We start from the raw sequence: 14,283 nt of genomic DNA on the forward strand, positions 1-14,283 counted from the left end.
TAACCATGCCACAAATAACCAAAGGCCAGAAATATACTCGCACAGCTTCTGTAAAAATGGAAGAAAAAAGATGAATAAACCTGAACATCTCCCAGGATTGCAGAGCCAGAACTCTCAGGGTGTCTGGAAACACCAAGTTGTCTTTTCAAGCTGACCCAGGCTGGGTCAAGCACACTCTGTGATTCATGAAGCAGAACGCAGAAGGGAGAGAGGTTACAAATATCCAGGTAATCAAGATAATTTATTTGTGCAGGCATTAAAATGATGTCTAGGTCATCTCTTCCTATGCTGTGGTCTAGGTGGTATCTCAGTGCCAAATGTGGCTCCATGGAAAAAGTGTTCTAGTATTTGAGATCAACTCCTTTGAAATGGATAATTTCTCTTCGGTTCCAGATTTGATGTTTTAAGTAAATGTAAGTACTGAGCAAATGCCTATTTTAACTATATGGAGGGCAAAGAGGGGCCTTGTGGTAGCAATGGGTTGGGCTACTCCCTGGGCTTCTTCCCAGGGGGTCCCTTAGGCATCTCACAGAAGCCCTGAGTCCTCCAGGTGGTCCTGCCCTATCTCATCTCATCTCCAAACCACACATCCTAAGCAGGCAGTCTGCTTAAGTCAGGGTTCTTATTCAAATTCCAAAGTCCTTGCCAGCCATTTCTCTTGATCCCATGTTCCCAAACCTGATTGGCAGCTGTGGGAGTGGCCAACATTGAGTTAGATGAAGCTGGGATGCTCTATTCAAGGGAACTTGAGGTGTGCCATGAGGGGACGAGCCCATCCATGGGCACACGAGAGTACAAGGGGATGTGTCTCTTCTGATTGAGGCATGACATAATGAGGCAGGTCCCCAGCACAGGGATGGTGCTGCCTGGAGACAGGTGGTCCTGGAGCTCCACCCCACAGGATGGGGAGGTAGAGGCGAGGAGGTGGAAGAGCCTTCCAGAAGGAAAGTGTGTGCACAGGAGCAGCTCCTGAAGAGGGTGGTCCAGCTGGAGGGGGGTGGGGAGTTTGGGAGGCTGGAGCAGAGAACAAAGAATGGCCAACGGCAGGTATGGCTGAGGCCAGATGGATACAGCCCTCTGAGGAATCTGCCTGTACCCAAAAGGCTAGAGGAAGCTGCTGAGTTTTTTTCTAATCCTGTTCTCATTTTTTTTTTTTTGTTTATTCATAGAGACAGAGAGAGAGGCAGAGACAAGGCAGAGGGAGAAGCAGGCATCATACAGAGAGCCCGACGTGGGACTCGATCCAGGGTCTCCAGGATCACGCCCTGGGCTGCAGGCGGCACTAAACCGCTGCACCACCGGGGCTGCCCAATCCTGTTCTCATTTAAATTATGCTATTAAAACCTCTACCGACTCCCTCCACAACTTACCGTATGGGAGCATGAATAGATGCCTTACATCAATAGTTACGAACTGCACCTGATATATATGTTTTTTTGGTCCATGCGTTCATGCACATTTTCCTTCTAGAGTCTTCCTATTTGCCTGTGAAACTCCCCTAGGTTAGCCTGCCTTTCTCACCTGTGTTTTATAATTCAACGAATTAGATGCAATTTTTATTATTATCATTAACCAGAAAACTTTTTAGTCCTTTCCTTTCTCCTTTTTCCCAAAGATTACTTTTATATGCGGGTAAAGAGCAGACTATCCCACGTATAGGTGTTCAGATGAGTATGTGTGCATTCTCTCATCACATGATGTATGACACGTATGATGGAGGTTACCTGCTGCACTCCTGACTACAAATGAAAGAGCTTCTTTTACTAGGGTAGTACAAACGCTACCATAAACTAAGGCTAAGAACCTCTTTGAATCAAAATAGCTCAAGGAATTTCAGCATGAATCCCTCTCCCACTCCCTTGAATGCCAGGTTTTAAGGCCTAAAAGTGTGGGTGAAGTTTATCAGCAATAAACTAGTTCAACTTGGGAACGAGCACCTTTGACTGTGAGTACATCTGCACTTTTAAGAAATGAAAATCTTGTTACCATGGATATCTTGGCCACAGAGGAGAGAAATCACAGCACGAAAGCAGGGATCGTGGACAAGAGGGGGACCAGGCACGTCTGGCAAAGGGGCATGCGTGTGACCACTCTTCCCACCCTGGGGACGGGACCCCTGGAACCGTCACCCCGCGAGCAAGAGGGAGAAGGCAGAGCCATGCCCAAGCAAACGTGCCCCGAGCCCCAGAGGCAAGCACCGCACACCGGGCAGGCCACCCCCACTCACAGAAAACTCTAGCTCGGCCTCGGGTCTCAGCCTGAGCGAGGGCAGGTCACTGAAAGAGCGGCTGCGGTACAGCTTGGCAAGGAAAGTGTCCTGCAGGGCACTCCAGACAGACAGTCGCCCTGGCTTGGCTGCTGGGGGACACAGCCGCCTCTTCCGGTGTCAGAGCAAGGGGAGGGGGGTTAGCGGAAAGCATCGGTTATGTTTTGTTAGCTTTTCGGCAGGCATTTCTGATTAACACAAGGGGGCTGTTATTCGCATGCACTCCTTGGAAAGGCTGACCTCAGAGAATCTTCAGGAAAGCCTGTAGGTTATCAGAGCAGTAAGGGGTGGGGGGAGTAGGGGAGAGGGAAGACAGGAGGCTGGCGGCCTGCGTGCAGACGGCCAAGGGCATCTCAGAACGTGCTTCTCTTAGTGGCTGTTTGGGTTGGGGGTTGGGGGCCCTCTGAGATGAGCGCCGCAGGAGTTGCTGAGAACCTTAACAATGACGTCAAGGGCTTCAGACACTGGGCGCAAGCCCTGCCCGGGGGTTCAATGTTTCTCCTCCAGGAATCCCAGGGAACTTACAAAGAAAGAGTGATCCTTCAAAGTGGGCGTCTCCGGGGTGCCCTGGCTGTACATGGACATCCTCCTCTGGAGGGCTGCCGCCTTGTTCCCGGTGCCCGAGGACGGCGTCACGTCCTCCACGTCAAATGGGCTGCAACACAACAGGTCCCTGTGAGGGCGTGTTTGTCAGAGGCCCCTTCTGAGCCCCGGACCGCAGGCTGAGAAAGCACCTGGTCACGCTGAGGTCAGCTCAGATCAGATCACTGGGAATTGGGCTGGTTCTGGCCAAACTGGTCTGGCAGAGGACAAACCAAGGTAAAAGAGAGTGGAGCAGCAAACGGAGTCCAGACCCACCCAGGGGACCACAGGTTGGCTCTGAGTACAGTTTCTGTCTCTGCCTAGACACCAGGCAAATGTGTTTCTTCATTAATATCAGAGATGCAAACATGTTCATGCTTGCGCAACACAAGACGCTGAAATCTGTGAAATCTCTTTGGGCTTTGCGGGGACAGATACATTAACAGCACAAGGGAGTAACAGATTATTGTTCTAAAGAGAATAAATGTAGACTCCCATTCATTTCAGTTGACAGGCTCTCGCGTGACTAGGAGGAGCACAGTGGGTCTGCCCTGGCACCACTGGTCATCACGCCATCGGGTTCATCCAGCAAGACGGATGATCTTGCATTTGCTATGTCTACGACTACAAATTACCAGGAGGGAAGGGGTGGATAGTGTCTCAATGACAGATGGCAGGGTCTTTGCTGCTTCCACGCCAGCCCTCCACACTGGAAAGGGGACCCTGACCATCAACGCTCAGCAAGGGTGCATGGCATCAAGCCCCTCGAGGGGCCTGGCATCAAGCTTTGTGGGCAACCAGTGTTTAATAAGCTGCAACCCTTCTCGTGAGGTGACTTCAGAAAACCACCTTGAAGCTCACTGCTCAAAAGGTGTCTCTTGCCCATTGGAAATGTTCTATTTCAGCAGAGTGTGAAGGATATGGAAAGTTTCCCCGAGCAGCATTTGCTATTTGAGCTAAAGGAGGACAGGCGATGGAAACACCATAGTGAGAATCGGGATCTTTCCAAGGGCAAGATATCTCCTCCTGGACAGTGATTTTCTTTCCAAATTACCTTAAGAACTATATTTCTTTATGTATATTTAAAGGTTGACAGGGAGGGAAGGCAGCTGGATAAAATATTTTAAAATAGGAAGTGGAGGGGCACCTGGGTGGCTCAGTGATTGGGCATCTGCCTTTGGCTCAGGCTGTGCTCCTGGGGTCCTGGGATCGAGTCCCACACTGGACTCCCTGCATGGAGCTTGTTTCTCCCTCTTTTTTTTTTTTAAATATTTTATTTATTTATTCATAGAAACAGAGAGAGAGGCAGAGACACAGGCAGAGGGAGAAGCAGGCATCATACAGAGAGCCCGACGAGGGACTTGATCCAGGATCTCCAGGATCACACCCTGGGCTGCAGGCGGCGCTAAACCGCTGCGCCACTGGGGCTGCCCTCTCCCTCTGTCTCTCTCTGCCTCTCTCTCTCTCTCATGAATAAATAAATAAAATGTTAAAAAAATAAATAAAATAGGAAGCGGAAGAGGAGAACAATGATAAGATAGAGGCTTCATCAATTTATGGAGATGATGGTCCATGAACATCACTCGGTGAGCCCATGGACAGATCCCTGGGCCCTGTGAGGTTCCCACCCAGGACTCGATGGGACGCTCTGAGAGTCTCCTTCTGTGACCAGCTCCCTGGGGACGCTGATGGTCTAAGCGCCACCCCCAGAACAGCACCAGGCTGCACCATGTGTCTCTAACATGACAAAACTGAGAAGGACCACTTACTACCAGGTGATCTCCAGGCTCAGCTTGATGGTGCCAAGGTCATTGATGTCGACTGCCATCACCTGAGGTCGGGCGGCGAACAGCTCTTTGGTCTCACAGGTCACGCTGCCAACCAGGAGGTGAGTTGCCAGCCCTTTGAGTTCTGTGACCTGGTGAAAGAGGGGGAGGGAAGGCCTTATGGGGAGCTGCACCAGAGTGATGCTCTTTGCCACGGGCTCGGGGTGCAGGGTGATCTGCAAGGCAGGGGTGGGAGTGGCAGGCGAGAGTCACACACAAAGGTCCCCACCAGGGGGCCAGCCAGGCTAGGAATGGCAGTGACAATACTGAACCTTGATGGAGATGAATCCGACGATCAGGGGCAGGAACACCACCTCTTCCCCATCCCAGCTCTGCTTGCCGTTGGCTTCTATCTTGCCTTTTAGTTTCCACCTTTGTCGGCCGTACTTCATGAAGATCTGGGGAGAAGACACCAAACCTCAGTCTCTAGGGCCCTCCCCTGCCTTCCTCACCCAAACACCAAGATAAAAAGGCAGGGAAGCAAAGCAGGTGCCTGTCCTCCCCTTCTGCATCATCCTCAACCCATCCTTTTGATGGATTCTTCCAAATTGCCTGGGGTCCAGGGGGTGGAGCAGATGGGGAGTGCGAAAGAGGCTTTCAAAGGGGAGTGGGGTCTGCTCCCCTCAAAGAGGGCATGGAGGGTCTGCTGTGGTAGAAGATCATCACATCGCATCCTCCATATCACCACGGTCATGGTGACCAGTTCCTTCCCCTGTGAGTCTCATTGGACTCCCCAGTCTTTTACAGTGAGGAGAACTCGGGCTCCTGGGAGGCTCCGTGGGTTAAGCATCTGCCCTCAGCTCAGGTCATGATCTCAGGGTCCTGGGATCGAGTCTGCTTAGGGCTCCCTGCTCAGCGAGGAGTCTGTGTCTCCCTCTCCTCCATGCTTGTGCTCTCTCTCGCTCTTTCTCTCCGTCTCTCTCTCATGCTTGATCACTCTCTCAAATAAATTTTAAAAATCTTAAAAAAAGAAACCCATAAAACAAATGCAGGGAGGAGAAACCACCAGCTAAAATCCACTTTTGCCAGAAGCAAAACCACCAGCTAAAACCACCAGCTAAAATCCACTTTTGCCAGAAGCAAAAAAGTAAGTTCCCCTCCTCCTGGATGAGGAAGACAGAACTGGGCGGATTCTGAAATCTGACATATTCCCAGGAGAGGGTCTCCCACTCTCTCTTTGCTCAGACAGAAAGATACTCCTTCCCCTGCCCTCCCCAAGAAGAATGATCACAGAGGGTTTTAGAGGAGACATTTGGATGAAATAATTAGGGAAGTTCCCTCTGAAGTGGGAAAAGATAAAAGGCTTTTTACTTCATGGAGTGTATCTTTCTAAAGAAAGGTCTAGAGTCTAGTATTCTTCAATCCATGATATTTACGATCATGATTCTAGATTGGCTCTTGCTTCAGGAGAAAAGACCACTATCAGGACAACATTAGGACACTAGGGAAAATCTGAATATAGATCGTATAACAAGTAATGGTAGCTAAAGGGCCAATGTTAAGTTAGCTATGTTGAGAATTGCACAATGCTAACAGAAGAGCACGTCCTTCCATTTTTAGGAAAATAATTGAGGGGCGAGAGGTCCTGATGTCTGCCGATTAGTCTAAAATGGGTTCAGCAAAATAACAACAATTATAGTAGTAATAATAAAGCAAATGTGGCATAATGTTAAAAATTCCTAAAATTGGTGTCTGGATGAAGAGTATGTGGGCGTCTTCTCAAACTTTCTCATTGGCTTATTTTTTTTTCAAAATAAACAAATATAGGGATCCCTGGGTGGCGCAGCGGTTTGGCGCCTGCCTTTGGCCCAGGGCGCGATCCTGGAGACCCAGGATCGAATCCCACATCGGGCTCCCGGTGCATGGAGCCTGCTTCTCCCTCTGCCTGTGTCTTTGCCTCTCTCTCTCTCTCTGTGACTATCATAAAAAAAAAAAAAAATAAAATAAACAAATATAAAAGAAAAAAAAAGGCAATTTGAAATTTTGATAAAACAGTGGCAACTGACGCCTGCCCCTCAAACCCTCAATCCCAACACACAGACCGACACGATACTTACTTCATACTGATCTCCAGGACAGAGGCGAGCAAATCCAGCCAGACCTGCAGGCAAGCAGCAGGGGCATGAGGGGCAGAATAGGTAGGTCTCCACTCTTCGCACACCCACCCTGGCACATTTACCAACCCGAAACGTCAGACCTTTGTGAAAGCTCTGCAGTAGTTTTAGAGGGCCGCCGGGGGGGGGGCACAGCTTTTGCTGGGAATCCCATCTGTCGAGGCAGGAGTAAACATTCCTGGCTGGGCTAATCACAGGTGCTTTCTGGGGCCGAGACAGCTGCTGGGCAGGGGCTAGAGCTCTCTGTGCCTTTGGCCCGTGGGAAGTCCACCCAGACTCCAGGATCAGAGAATTAGGGCCAGAAAGATATATTCATTTATTTACTCAAAATATTCCCATGAAAACAAACTGCTCTCTTGTTTTTCTTTCTGTCCCAAGATTTGTGATTTTTTAAGTGCCGCTCATTTGGGTAAAGAATCCATGTTCATGTTCTACTTTGTCTCTGATTCACCCACTCCTGTGTTTTCCTTCTCCTATTTACGGGGCATAATGATACCACCATCTACTGTTTTTTGAGACCACTTAAAATGGATTATCATCTACACAAAGCCAGTGATGAAGAAAACAAAACCGTGGGATGCCTGGGTGGCTCAGCAGTTGGGCGCCTGCCTTCGGCTCAGGGCGTGATCCTGGAGTCCCGGGATCGAGTCCCACATCGGGCTCCCTGCGTGGAGCCTGCTTCTGCTTCTGCCTGTGTCTCTGCCTCTCTCTGTGTGTCTCTCATGAATAAATAAATAAAGTCTTTAAAAAAAAAAAAAAGAAAACAAAACCAACCAAACCAAACAACAGCCCACAGTCCCCAAATGGAGATGGGGCCCCCTTTTGATCACGCCATCGGCACATCATTCCTAGCTGAGTCTGCTCAGTCTGAGATCCAGCCCCATATTTTGTGTAGCCCCAAGAATAAGTCATGTCACACCACTGCTGTGGGCCATCCCAGGGACCCTAGGTTTAATCAGTCCTTTTCTTTCTTTCTGTAGATATTTATGGAGACTCATTTGTGTGGGAGGATCTATGCACTGGGGTAACAATCTGGAAATTAAGAGAGACTTCACTGATACCCAGAAAACAGAACAAAATGCAGTTAATGTCCACAGAGACAAAACGGACAAGGACTAGAGGCAGTACGGGAAGTTAAGGCTGAAGCTGATTTCTGTTTTATCCTCTAGTGAGCCGCCTCAAGATATTAGCTGCAGTGTTTTCACCTTTAGAAGGGAGTTAACAGTGTCCTCCTCACAGAACTGTTTGTAAAGACAATTGATTGCATTAGGTCCATAGTACGTGCTTAATATGTAATAATTATATATTTGGCAGTGGGATAATACTGTTGATTCGGCATGCACCATATACAGCTAATTTAAAAGACTTATCTGTATGAAACAACTGCAAATTGGTACACATTGGAGAGGAGAACAGTAATGAAGAGACAGTAAAAGGAGGTTCTTTCCTATATTTTGAATTTTTGTAAGACTGTATTACTTATATAATCAAACAAGAAATTCTGTCCCATTTAATGTAGGATAGTTTCATGGAGGAAGGGAGCATTTGAACAACAGAGTGTCATATCACCCCAGGCAAATGAAGGCATGGGAGAGAGGGCGCTTCTGGGCGGAGGGAGTGGCCTGTATTCACTCAGCAATATTTTCAGAATACCTACTGTGTGTCAAGCATGAATAAAGTTGTGGGGAGGAAGGTACACACGTCATACATGCACAATAAACCCAATGGAATAAACTCATCAACAGAGGCTTATCAGTAATCTTGGCTTTGTTTCTCTGCCAATCACAAAACAAAGCTCTTTGCCCTAATAGGGAGCCGCAGACAATATTTTAATCAAGGAATGAAACACATTTAATAAAAATGGGCAAAAAAATCTTTAGGACTTTCTCATTTTCTAATGAAAAGAACCAATACAATTTTAGGATAAAGAATTCCACTTAAGGATTCAGTACAAATGTTTATATAAAATGGAATATTACTCAGCCTTAAAAAGGATGAGATCTTGCCATTTGTGAGAACATGGAAGAAGCTAGAGAGTATGATGCTATGTGAAGTAAGTCAGGCTGAGAAAGACAAATACTATGATTCCATTTATATGTGGAATCTAAAAACAAAACAAATGAATAAACAAAAAGCAGAAGCAGAACCATACATACATAGGACAAACTAATGGATGCCAGAGGGGAGGGGGATGGGCAAGATGGGTGCAGGGGAGTGGGAGATACAGACTTTCAGTTATGGAATAAATAAGTGATGGGGGTAGAAAGTACAGCATTGGGAATATAGTCGATGATCCTGTCATAGCGTTATATGAGGACAGATGGGAGCTACAGTCATGCTGAGCAGAGCATGACATATAACTTTGTCCAATCATTCTGTTGTACACTTGAAACTAATGTAACACCATGTGTCAACCACACTTCAATTAAAAAAAAAAAGAATTCGGTACAGATGTTTATTTTTTTATTTATTTTTTTTACCTTTTTTAAAAAAAATTTATTTATTTATTTATGATAGTCACAGAGAGAGAGAGAGGCAGAGACACAGGCAGAGGGAGAAGCAGGCTCCATGCACCGGGAGCCCGATGTGGGATTCGATCCCGGGTCTCCAGGATCGCACCCTGGGCCAAAGGCAGGCGCCAAACCGCTGCGCCACCCAGGGATCCCGGTACAGATGTTTAGATGTCTTTAATAAGATAATGTTTATAAACTAATATTAAGTAAAAAAGCAAAAAGACAAAATTCAAGTGTGACCTCCGCTATATAAAAATGTATCCAGGGGCGCCTGGGTGGCTCAGTGGCTGAGTGCCTGTCTTTGGTTCAGGTCATGATCCTGGGGTCCTGGGATCCAGTCCTGCATTGGGCTCCCACAGAGAGCCTGCCTGCCTATGTTTCCACCTCTCTGTGTCTCTCATGAATAAATAAATAAAATCTTTAAAAAAATGTATCCATAGGAAAAAATTCTAGAAAAACATACCAAAGGTAGATAAAATAATTATCTCTGATAATCTGGGACTATGAAGAAAGTGAAATGTTTGGACGTTAAATAGTAATTTTTATTGGATTTTTTCAAATATCATGTGTTTATTTGAAAAGAAAAAATATATGAAAAAGGTCACAGGTATCAGCGGGCAGGCAGTGTATATGCAGAAAAAAGGCTACTTGGGTATTTGAGACATATTTTATAAAGTTTAGCACCGGTGGAGAGATTATATTGTGCCTTTAAAATTTCTGGTATCTTTGCCCGTATTTAAAAAAAAAATGAGAAGGTATCATTTAAAAATCTAAAACGGATTCGAGAAGAATAACCCCTCACTTTTGATAGAGGCGGCTGGAGAGGAAATAACTTTGCACAGCTGGTACAACAGCAGCCCTGAGACTCCTAGATCCCTTCACACGCAGGATGTCCATTTGGGCAGCAGAGTCCTGGGTGGCTCAGTTTTCTCAAGCTGCCATTCACGATCCTTGAAGTCTAAGTTCTTTTCATATCATTTTATTTATTATTTTAAAAAAGATTTTTATTTACTTATTCATGAGAGACACAGAGAGAGGCAGAGACACAGGCAGAGGGAGAAGCAGGCTCCCTGCCGGGATCCCCATGCAGGACTCGATCCCAGGACCAGGATCACGACCTGAACCGAGTGCTCAACCACTGAGGCACCCAGGTGTCCCTTGAAACATGTTTTTATATTAGTTTAAACATGATTTAACCCGTGTAAAGATGACGAGGATGGTATCACAATCACACAATTTATTCTGCCTTTTGTGACTGACTAGCCAGGGTTAAGAAGATAGACGGGGTCCGGGGAGGCTTTAAAAAGCACCGGTAGATGGCAGCAACTCACCAGCTCCCTCTGCCCCCCTACGGGAGAGCCAGGCCACCTGGGACTCTTCTAACAACTAGAACACAACAAGGCACTTTAAAAGATTTCCTGAAATAAGAGTAGAATTTAGAAAGTCAGTTTTCACTAATCATTTTCTGGAAGATTTAGTCTTTTTTTTTTTTAATATGTCATTAAAAAAAAAGCACAACTCACTGGTTTTTAGAAGTCAGAATGGTCAGACATGCCAATTCTAAGAAAATCCAAAGTGCACTTTAAAACTTCTGCAAAGGGCACCTGAGTGGCTCAGTGGTTGAGCATCTGCCTGTGGCTCAGGTTGTGATCCTGGGGTCCTGGGATCCAGTCCCGCATCAGGCTCCTGTGGGGAGCCTGCTTCTCCCTCTGCCCATGTCTGTGCCCCTCTCTGTGTTTCTCATGAATAAATAAATATAATCTTAAAAAAATAAAACCTCTGCAAAGGGGCACCGAGCAGCTTAGTTGGTTGGGCACCCAACTCTTCATCATGATCTCAGGGTCATGAGATCCACCCCTTGTGGGGCTCTGGACTCAGTAGAGAGTCTGCTTCAGGATTCTCTCTGCCCCTCCCCCTACTCATACTCAAGTGCTCTCCCTAAAATAAATGTAAATCTTTAAAAAAGTAAAATAAAATAAAACCTCTGCAAATTAGTTTAGGTTTCATCCATTGCCAGATTACCTCTGCAATTACAACAGAAGCCTGGTTAAAAAACAAAAAAATCCCCTAAGCAACTGACCTGGAATCAGTGCTGGATAAAGACATATAAAGGGGAAAATCTTTTGAAGGTTTTTTCCCCTCTCAAAATTACCAAAAATTTCATATCTGAACTTATCCAACTGGGAGAAAGGTACTTGGTACTGAGGTTTTTGAGTTTATAAGCCCATGTTATTAAAGTGAAATGTCTCGAAATTGCTTATAGCGGGCCTGATTACAACCATAGTGGAGTCAACTGGCACCAGCCAGGCAGAGGCAGTCCTGGTGCTGTGTTTCCTAAAGTTCTAGCTGCTGGTCTAAGCCCATCACTGTACTGGTTGCAGAACTGAAACCAGCAGTGGGGCAATTAGAGTTACAGCTTGATGTCTTTTAAACCTGGCCAGAGGCCTGCTGGGATTTTCACAGCTGGGGAAAGCTTCATGTTTTCTCAGAAGTTTTGCGATTGCTGTTGCACTGTCTAGAAAGCTTTCATCCTGGCCACTCTACAGACCATCGGGAGGTTAGCAACCAGGAATGGTCAGGGCAGGGGGCTTTTATTTCTGTGGTGCATCTTCCTGTACCTTTTGGCTGTTTTACTGTAAACACCTATTACTGATCAAATGCCCTTGTCTGGAAGTCCCAGACGCCACAGTATGTAGCCACCCACCCTTTCCTTTCTTGGCTCAGAGACTTCTCTGCCAGAAGAATGCTCCCCAGTTTTTGCTACTTCTATGATGATCTTCCTTTCCAAAGATAAAAAATATCACACATGTTGACAGCATATACACACAGAAAAGGATGGCTGGGTATTCGTGACAATTTTAATGGTGTTTAGCACTGGGTAGAACAATTATGAAGCTAAGGAAGTCACACTTTCTATTCCAAGGAAAAGAGCCAAGCAGCTGAAGGGCCGGGAGCGCTGTTACAGGCCTTCCTGATTTATTGACCAGGCATAAATAATGCAGATTTACTAGCTCCCAGGTAGCTCTTCCCTCTGCCAAGGCCTGGCCTGCCCTGCAAGCTGGAGAGGCAGGCAAGGGTTGAAGATCCACCCCACCCGGAACCTCACTGGAATGAAGCAGTAGCTAGGAGAAGAAATAGTTTTCCTTCAGAAATCACATCTTTTCACGTAGGTCCTGGTTAACACAGTGCTCCCCCTGTAGCCTGACATTCAAGGCAGATTTTTCAACATGCTTTTCCCTCTTTGGTGAATGCTATTCCCCTGCTGTTCATCCACCCAGAGCAGTCCCTCTGGTTCTAATTCAAAGGTTACCCTGGGAAGCCTTCCTGCTTCCTTCCTGCTTCCCTCCCCCGAGACAGGTGAGTGGCACTCCCCCTCCTGCTCTTACCCTGGGGCAGGGGGCTTTGGAGACAATCTGGCCACCCCATTGGTCATTTGTTCCATTGAATTAGAGCATATTGGCTCACGTGTCCACTTTTCTCCAGGGGACTCTGGGAGTCAAGGCCAGGGGCCGTTCAGCAGGATACAGCCTAGTGCTTGGCACTGTAACCCATCAGTTGTTTTTATCACCAATGCATCTGCACCCCCAGGGGCCACACACACACACACACACACACACACACACCCAAAAGGGTTGTTTATTCTGTGTTGGGTGGGGTAAAACGGGAAGTGTGGAGGGTGTGGCAGGAGGAAGTTGGGTTACCAGGTCTGAGAAAATTATGAAATATCCTCAGCTTATGTCACTGTTGTTTGCTGGGGGTGCTTATGTTTTATCAGAAGGAATAACAGATAAGAAAATAGCTGATTGCAAAGATGTGAAATTTCTTGGCAGTGTGAGATGTCTTCCCTTCCTCAGGAGAGGAAGACTTCCAAGGCAGTGTTCCCTTTGAAAGGCTTCATAGTTGTCATTTCTGGGTTTTCATGTTAGATTAGGGAAGTGAAAAGGGAGAATAATCTATAATGAAAAGAGAGAGTAAGTTTCAGGCCTCGAGTCCCACTAGCGGAAACCGAGAGCCCAGACACAAGCTATGGAAGTGGACCAGGTGGGAGAGAGAGAACAGGGAGAGGCAAAGATGAAAAGCTCGGTGAATGGGAGGCCCTGTCAGCACACCAGGATGACCTTGTAGGACTTGGTGCTATTATGTAGCTGGTGCCCAGATCCCTCTGTAGATGGGGGTGGGGGGTGGGCACCAGCATCATCCTCTCATTTGCCACCATGCCTGAAGCTCCTCACCCACGAGGCCTGTGTTCTGGGTCAGAGAAGACCCTCCCACAGAGGAGGAGGCCGTGCTTTGAGCAACAGCTTCTAGTATGGGCTCTGCTCTGTTAGAACTCCCCTACTTGGGGCACCTGGGTGGCACTGCCTTTGGCTCAGGGTGTGATCCTGGGGTCCTGGGATTGGCCAGCATTGGGCTCCCCATAGGGACCCTGCCTCTCCCTCTGCCTAAGTCTCTGCCTCTCTCTGTGTCTCTCTCGTGAATAAATAAATAAAATCTTAAAAAAAAAAAAAAAAAAAAGAACTCTCCTCCTCGTAGGAGACTGGGCATGGGGATGGACTCGGAGCAGGAGCCCTGGAATTCAGACTCAAGCTGGACTCTAACTCACTATGTGACTTCTGAGACAAGTCACTGAACACCCTTTCCCACTAATAAAAAGGGGGAAATCATCACCCTGCCCAAAACGGATGCATTAGGTAACAGTGAGCATCTGAAATCGGGGCAACCTGGCACTCTGCATGTTAACAGTAGGATGCGTGTGACCCGAGGCTCTTGAACTGAGAGACCGGCCCAGTCCGGATGGATGGTGCCAAGGTCGGGGGAACACTGATTCCGGGCAGCTGTTTTCTAGAATCAGGCTGCTGCTGAAATCATCCTGAGAGTCTTAAAAAAAAATCTTCTGGGGTCCACTCTGCCTTTCTGGGTCTGGGGCAGGGCCCAAGCAGTTCTGGAGCCTCTGACTCAGGTGAGGACCCAACACGAAGACA

General features: G+C 47.1%; 1 protein-coding gene across 7 annotated transcripts in view; it reads right to left on the bottom strand.

Moving 5' to 3' along the window:
• The window catches only part of RIPOR2 (RHO family interacting cell polarization regulator 2), a 219,586-nt gene that overhangs the window by 30,627 nt on the left and 174,676 nt on the right, over nucleotides 1–14,283 (bottom strand). For 5 of the 7 annotated variants that reach the window (XM_049105879.1, XM_049105881.1, XM_049105878.1 and 2 more), the window contains exons 9-13: nucleotides 6,732–6,775; nucleotides 4,947–5,072; nucleotides 4,618–4,766; nucleotides 2,792–2,921; nucleotides 2,228–2,377 (exon numbers count right to left, since the gene is read on the bottom strand). In XM_049105879.1, coding sequence (XP_048961836.1) covers nucleotides 2,228–2,377; nucleotides 2,792–2,921; nucleotides 4,618–4,766; nucleotides 4,947–5,072; nucleotides 6,732–6,775 — 599 coding nt within the window. The remainder of the gene's footprint in view (nucleotides 1–2,227; nucleotides 2,378–2,791; nucleotides 2,922–4,617; nucleotides 4,767–4,946; nucleotides 5,073–6,731; nucleotides 6,776–14,283) is intronic. The other 2 variants (XM_035710589.2, XM_049105884.1) reach the window with 1 other exon arrangement.

Source organism: Canis lupus, chromosome 35, assembly GCF_003254725.2.
Source record: "Canis lupus dingo isolate Sandy chromosome 35, ASM325472v2, whole genome shotgun sequence".
NCBI classification, from domain to species: Eukaryota; Metazoa; Chordata; class Mammalia; order Carnivora; family Canidae; genus Canis; species Canis lupus.